At 48.5% G+C, this 8,029-nt stretch overlaps 1 protein-coding gene across 1 annotated transcript; it reads right to left on the bottom strand.

Moving 5' to 3' along the window:
• Positions 1 to 1,164: 1,164 nt before the first annotated feature.
• On the bottom strand, positions 1,165 to 7,487 carry LOC138800543 (cardiotrophin-1-like). The gene is made up of 3 exons (XM_069982296.1): positions 7,397 to 7,487; positions 3,288 to 3,406; positions 1,165 to 2,813 (listed from the first exon to the last, which is right to left on the bottom strand). Exons 1-3 carry the CDS (start codon positions 7,410 to 7,412, stop codon positions 2,385 to 2,387), a joined length of 564 nt encoding a protein of 187 aa, XP_069838397.1. The 5' UTR covers positions 7,413 to 7,487; the 3' UTR covers positions 1,165 to 2,384.
• Positions 7,488 to 8,029: the final 542 nt, after the last annotated feature.

Here is an 8,029-nt window from a genome sequence, read left to right as displayed (position 1 = left end):
GACGGAGCGCTGCGGCCTGTGATTGGCTGAGTGTGGCCTGTCAGCTGACCGGCCATTCAGAAGATAGAGCGTGGGGGACCCGGGGAGTAGACGGAGCGGAGGACAAGCCATGCAGCCAGGTAATGTATTGCTGCAAGTGCTGCAAGGACATCGGTAACGATGTCCTTGCAGCTCTCGCTCAACGATTATCGGGCCATGGAATAGGCCCAGTAAACGAGCGGTGATCTACCAGATCGCCGTTCGTTTACATCGTTGATCGGGCCCTCCTCGCCACGTGGAATAGGACCCTTAGAGTAAAGTCAGCCAAACCCACCAACTACCTAAATGGGGCTTCCTGAATCTCCATCGAAAATGCATGTCAAAGCCTCAGCCTCAGTTGTTGCAAAACTGCAATTCTCATCATGCTCAACGCCTGGCCTCCCGGGCATGATGGGAATTGTAGTTTTCCAAAGTTTGAGGGCTGCTGGAATTTCATATAGGTGTAGATAAGGGTTGGGCGTGTTGGTTTTTTTACCCGACCCTATTGTTGTAGGAGAAATACGCCACCACCAGAGCTGTCCAACTGCAGCCTACTCGTCCCCAGAAAGGAAACATGAACATTTGGCTGTAAGAGGGGGGGGGGGGGGGGGGGGGGGGGAGACGTATGCCACCTTAAAAGTTCTGGTTTTAACTGAGCAGAAGACAATAACAAACTAAAGGATGCAAAAGAGATGAGCGAATTTACAGTAATAGCGAAGCAATTTGTTATATCTGCAATCCGCTCATCAGCCGGCTGCCTTCTAACTGACTGCCGCTCCATGCCACTTCTCCCCAGGTGCTGGGAAAAGCTGGATCCAGTCCTGGGAAACTTCACAGTTTTCTCTCAGGACTGGTTCCTGCTTTTCCCAGCACCTGGGGAGTCGCTTCACTTCATTATTACTGTAAGTTCGTTCATCTCTACCAACAAGGGCTGTATGGAAATCTGAACATTACAACCAAAAGGATGGCAAATCAAAACAAAACCTCGAAAAGTGAATTTTAGGAGGCCCCCTCACCAATAGTTTCTTATTGCTTGGACTCGTTCTGGCTCTGCTACCATTTCCAATAATTCAGGATTTATAGGACTCAACTTCAAGTTAATTAAAACAAAATGGCAGCAAGTGCTCATTTATAAAGTTTTAATATAAAGTCTATTAAACATTATAAAACCTAAGTTACAGCAGATGTAAAAATATAAATTAGTATCTAAACAGCCTGGTTATTGCAGATAGAAACGGGCTTCAGCGAGTTACGCAGTCTCGGAAGTTGCAGAAGGATTAGTGACAGTCAAGCCAAGAACCAGCAATGACCAAGCATTGTTTAGCAGACAAGTCAAGATGTCCTGGTCGGCAACATTATCTGAACGCTCTGTATATTATCCCCTGAGGATGCACAAGTTGGATGCCACCCTAGTGCTGCCAGGAGTACATGGCCACAGACTATAGACTATGGCAGTACCCAGGACTGTTTTCCCAGGACTCCCTAGGGTGGCATCCAACTTGTGCAGCCATGGGGAATCAAACACTGAGCATTCGGGTCCAGATTACATTTTGACAGGTTCGCTCAACACTACCAGACACCGTAACAAATCAAGTCTCAATCCAGAGTTAGTACTTGCAGATGGTCATATACTGGTCACTTGGTCCAGGTTTACCTTCCCGTTTCTGTACCACTCATTGTTCCCAGTTGCAGGAACCAGAGAATATCAGTGACTCCCAGTTAGACTGTAATAAAACCTGGAACACCCAAAGCTCCATTCACGTATGAACGATGAGACTCTCAGAACTCTACACAACACCCCGCTCATTAGGACTTGTCCACTCAGACCAAAGACGAAAGGAGATTTGTAGAACCCAAATTGACCAGATTGGCGATTTAAACTATGGTTCTGGGAGTTTCATGAAAAAGAAAAGTTATAAGGAGATCCATGTTTCTGCTACAAGAGGAACAACGGCTGAAGAGGTTCCAGGGTCCAAAAATAAGACAAGTTCTTGGTTTAAAAGGAGAAAAATGAGTAGACATATGACACCTTCATCTCAGAGGTGAGGAGGATTTCATCCTTCCACATGTATCGTGTTTGTTGTACCATGGGTGCACTGGGAAGCTTGGGCCAATGGTACCTTAGATATCATCGCACTAGCACAATGATTTCATGTGTCCATCAGTCATTGGAATGGGAAGTAGTTTTTTTCCATTGGCTCCTCCACCTTGGCTTCTTCATCGTATGGTCTAACTGCTTGATTGGCCAGTCAGCCTCTGAAGCTCTAGTCCAAAAAGAAGGAAAATAAAAGGTGTGTCCTCACTGAGGTAGGCATGTCTATGTAGGATTGTCTATCTTGGGTTTATTGAGGCCTCTTGGTTGGCTACTACACCGAGCTTTCTACTACAAGGATCAGCAGGTCCCTCTCGGTTAGGCTCAGCCACTCATAAAAGCTCTTACAGACCATGTAGCCAGCCACCTTCTTCTTCATGGTGGTGGAAGTTGTGCTCAGAGAAGGAGAAGACACATCTTCCATCCCCAGGAGTGTAGCCAGATTAAAGCGGATTGCTCTGGAATTATTCTCTGCGATTTCGAGGATATCGAGAAGGTCACGGGATTTATGATTGAGTTCTTTCTGCCAGAGACGGACTAAAGCCAACCATTCGCTCAGAGACAAGAACGCGTGGAGGCTGAGGGCCAAGCGCTTCCACGGAGAGGACGGGAGGCTGTCCTGATCCACCGTAGGTATATCATCTATCTTTGTATTTGAGAGAGCAGCCCCATTGTTCGAGAACGGAGGCCCCTGGTGACTGAGCTGTAGGGAGACAGAAGACAAGTTACCGGAGGAGACATGGAAGATTATTTTAAGAAGATGAAATCACCGCCTGGAAACATGACACACAGGTTGGTGGTGGAGCAAACAAGCTAAAAATACTGAGAGTCAACAGAACGGCAGAAGAAAAGAGGAGATGATGTGTGATCAAACACCTTACACTCCTGTCACCTGCAGAGCTGCATTCACAATTCTGCTCAGTAAAGAACAGGCTCTGCTGCGATGCATTCAGTCTAGTTGTCACCAAGCTGACCCCATTAGAGGAACATAGGGAAAGTTTTCCTTCGAGGATCGCCATAGAAACTTTAAACTTTCTAGGAACTGCAGCTTTTGTGGTCAATGGTCCCTCCAGGAATGTATGGGGTATAGTGGAGAGCTTCCCATCCCAGGAGCAGGTGAGTCAGTCGTGTAGATTTCCACATCCCCACCCCTCACATGTCCCCAGATGCCACTTACATAATTCTCCACCAGTCTGTCGGCCTGAGACTTTGCCATGGATACCAGTAGTAGCGCCTGCCGCTTGGCCTCCTTCCCATCTTGCTCTTGCGAGAGGCTCAGAATTCCAGCCAGATGTTCTGCCGACAACAAGAGGAGATTGGCATCACATGAGAAGGAGATTAGCAAGTGAGAAGCCTGAGCCAGATCAAACACTTCAAGGAACAACAGGAAGAGCCCCTTTAAGGATCGAGAAGCAATAAATAATTCACGGCACAGCCAAACCCGTGCCAAGGAGGAAGAGCGACATAAATAAGGAGGTGCTGACAGACAGACAATGGCCCCATTATTATGCCCCAGTGCGGATTCCTGAGAGGTTAAGTATCACCCACAGCCAACCACTGATGTCACCCCCCCCCCCATTCCCATTCTTTCCACGGGGGAGAACCAGTCCCTACAAATAGATGCCTAATAAAGAGGAGAATGCGGATAAATATCACAAGGGGAAGGGGGCACAGGAGAGCTACAGGGGGCAACAAAACACAGGGAGCAAGAGGACAGCGCCACCTACAGGCCATTCATAGTCCAGCACAGGATTATAGGTAAAATACTATTAGACAATCCCCAGGGGCAATGCTCTATGGTGTATGTGCAGATTATGCACAATATATAAAAATACATTCATTTAGGGGGGTACACAATTCTTACACAGTGGTCCTAATTAGAGATGAGTGAACCTGGAGCATGCTGGAGTCCATCCGAACTCGAACGTTCAGCATTTGATTAGTGGTGGCTGCTGAACTTGGATAAAGCCCTAAGGCTATGTGGAAATCATGGATATAGTCATTGGATGTATCCATGTTTTCCAGACAACCTTAGAGCTTTATCCAAGTTCAGCAGCCCCAGCTAATCAAATACCGATCGTTCGGGTCGACTCGAACCCAAACCCGGTTCGCTCATCTCTAGTCCTAATGCATATGATACTTTACTGTGCTGGAACATATTCCAATTGCATCACAGTTACTGGTAGGGTGTCACAGGGGGCAGTATTCGTTAAAGGGTCAGTATTTTAGAGGTCACCGTTACTAGTAGGGTACCACAGGGGGCAGTATTGGGGAGATGGTCAGTATCGGAGGGGTTCACAGTGAAGACTACGAGTCAGTACTGTAGAGGTCAGTTACTAGTAGAGTACCACAGGGTTTAGTAATGGGGAGAGGGTCAGTATTGCAGAGATCGCTGTGGAGACTGTAGAGGTCAGTTACTAGTAGTGTGCCACAGGGGTCAGTACTGTAGAGGTCAGTTACTAGTAGGGTGCCACGGGGGTCAGTACTGGAGGGGTCACAGTTACTAGTAGGGTGCCACAGGTGTCAGTATATTGGAGAGGGTCAGTATTGCAGAAGTCAGAGTGGAGACCACAGGGAGCAGTATAGGAGGGGTCACAGTTACTAGTAGTGTGCCATGGGGGTCAGTACTGGAGGGGTCAGTTACTAGTAGTGTGCCATGGGGGTCAGTACTGGAGGGGTCAGTTACTAGTAGTGTGCCATGGGGGTCAGTACTGGAGGGGTCAGTTACTAGTAGTGTGCCATGGGGGTCAGTACTGGAGGGGTCAGTTACTAGTAGTGTGCCATGGGGGTCAGTACTGGAGGGGTCAGTTACTAGTAGGGTGCCACAGGGGTCAGTACTGTAGAGGTCAGTTACTAGTAGGGTGCCAAGGGGGTCAGTACTGGAGGGGTCACAGTTACTAGTAAGGTTACATGGGGGTCAGTACTGGAGGGGTCAGTTACTAGTAGTGTGCCATGGGGGTCAGTACTGGAGGGGTCACAGTTACTAGTAGGGTGCCATGGGGGTCAGTATTCAGGAAAGGGGTCAGTATTGTAGAGGTCACAGTTACTAGTAGGGTGCCACAGGTGTCAGTATATGGGAGAGGGTCAGTATTGCAGAAGTCAGAGTGGAGACCACAGGGAGCAGTATAGGAGGGGTCACAGTTACTAGTAGGGTGCCATGGGGGTCAGTACTGGAGGGGTCAAAGTTAACAGGAGACCACAGGGGGCAGTATTGGAGGGGTCACAGTTACCAGTGGAGACCACAGGGGGCAGTATTGTAGGGGGTCACAGTTACCAGTGGAGACCACAGGGGTCAGTATATAAAGGGTTTGTACTGGAGCCAAGGACACAACGTGTACAATTATTTGCCGGGTAACATTGACACTGGTAAGGACTGGGGGGTATTGGCCGACAGTAAACCTAACGTTAGTAACCAGTGTCAGGCAGCTGCTGCCAAGGCTAATAAAGCATAGGATGCATGAGACACGCTCCTGGCCGGGACATAGTCACCTCCATACAACTCATTAGTCAGATGACATGTAGGATAGTGTATACAGCACTGGGAGCCTATATACAAGAAGATGGCTGACCTGGGGCAGAGGAGGCGACCATCGGGGGATGACAGGACCGGGACATGTTACCAGCACAGGAGGGAGGGGGCCCGGTCTATGTCAGATCCTAACAGCAACAGGGCATGCTGGTACTTATTGTCCCACAACGGCTGGAGTCATGTTGTCCCACTAAGCCATCTCCAACCTGCTGCAAAATGACAACTCCCAGCATGCCCGGACAGCCAACAGCTCTCCCGATTACTGTAGCTGTCTGGGCATGCTGGGAGTTGTAGTTGTGCAACAGCATGACAGGTAATTTAACACGAATACAGGCTCTGCTATACAGCTGCATGCAATCTATTGTCCCCAGTTATCAGCCAGGCCCTCTGCAACCACATTCACCCCTGTATCTGCATGATGCTATGAGGAGCGATGGCCCTTTAACCCTGCAGTGTTCTATTCCTCCCCATAATTCATATAGGAATTCTGTAGTGCAACAAACACGCTGAGAGTTGTAGTTCTACACTAGTCACCATATCACATGGGTATAGACATCCTACAGTCACATCTGTCAGTAGTAACCCGGGCCTACCTGCTGGGGGTTGTAGTCAGATCACACTCACCGTGCCGCAGTCAGGCATACATTACACTTAAAGGGCTACGTGATCACGCTGGGAGTTATAGTCAGACATACGTTACACATAAAGGGCTACGTGATGAGGCTGGGAGTTGTAGTCGGACATATGTTACACATAAAGGGCTACGTGATGAGGCTGGGAGTTGTAGTCAGATATACGTTACACATAAAGGGCTACGTGGTGATGCTGAGAGTTGTAGTCGGACATACGTTACACTTAAAGGGCTACGTGATGGGAGTTGTAGTCAGATATACGTTACACATAAAGGGCTACGTGATGAGGCTGGGAGTTGTAGTCAGATATACGTTACACATAAAGGGCTACGTGGTGATGCTGAGAGTTGTAGTCGGACATACGTTACACATAAAGGGCTACGTGATGGGAGTTGTAGTCAGATATACGTTACACATAAAGGGCTACGTGGTGATGCTGGGAGTTGTAGTCGGACATACGTTACACATAAAGGGCTACGTGATCACGCTGGGAGTTGTAGTCAGACAGACATATGTTACACATAAAGGGCTACATAATGGGAGTTGTAATCAGATATACATTACACTTAAAGGGCTATGTGATGAGAGTTGTAGTCAGATATACGTTACACATAAAGGACTACGTGCTGGGAGTTGTAGTCAGATACACGTTACACATAAATGGCTACGTGATGATGCTGGGAGTTGTAGTCGGACATATGTTACACATAAAGGGCTACGTGCTGGGAGTTGTAGTCAGACATATGTTACACATAAAGGGCTACATAATGGGAGTTGTAATCAGATATACATTACACTTAAAGGGCTATGTGATGGGAGTTGTAGTCGGACATACGTTACACATAAAGGACTACGTGCTGGGAGTTGTAGTCAGATACACGTTACACATAAATGGCTACGTGATGATGCTGGGAGTTGTAGTCAGACATACGTTACACATAAAGGGCTACATGCTGGGAGTTGTAGTCAGATATACGTTACACATAAAGGGCTACGTGATGGGAGTTGTAGTCAGGCATACGTTACACATAAAGGGCTACGTGATGATGCTGGGAGTTGTAGTCAGACATACGTTACACATAAAGGGCTACGTGCTGGGAGTTGTAGTCCGCTGCGCACTCTTACCTGCGATGATCTCCATCCCGGCTGCAGACTCCACAAGTGTGTGCGCTCCCTGTGCTGCGGCTGGGCTGCTCTTCCCTCCTTTATCCCTGGGCTCCCGGGTCTCCTCCCTCTTCTGGCCCACACACAACTTCCCTGGAAGTTCTCCCCAGTGATGTCAGCAGCTCCTACCTCCCCCCCCCCCGCCTGCCTGCTGTCTGCTCAGCCACCTGTAGCTCATAACCCACACTAGATGGCGCTGCGCCCAAGGGAGGGGACCCCAGGAGCTGCCATCACACTGACCCCCAAGTCACATGGCCTAAGGCAGGCAAGGGGTTAATAGAAGAGCTGGGCCCATACACATAACATTGCACCCTGTGATTCTCTTATGTAGTAATAATAAGAGATAAGCGCGACCGACTGCATCCAACTTCCTTCGCCCCCGGTAATCATATACCATCAGCCTGGAGCCGCGCTCATCTCTATATACTATATACTATGGGAATACATCACATGTTGTGTGCGGTCACGGAGCTCGATTCCCATAAAGCAGCAGAACCTGCAAAACTACAATTCCCATCATGCCTGGACAGCCAGAGCCGCAGTATATGGCAGCATAGAGCACAGTGTGAACCCAGGCTTAAAGGGGAACTGGTG

Source organism: Dendropsophus ebraccatus, chromosome 9 (genome assembly GCF_027789765.1).
Source record: "Dendropsophus ebraccatus isolate aDenEbr1 chromosome 9, aDenEbr1.pat, whole genome shotgun sequence".
NCBI classification, from domain to species: Eukaryota; Metazoa; Chordata; class Amphibia; order Anura; family Hylidae; genus Dendropsophus; species Dendropsophus ebraccatus.
Note: the sequence above shows the minus strand (reverse complement) of the source record. Positions and strands in the feature narration are given on the sequence as shown.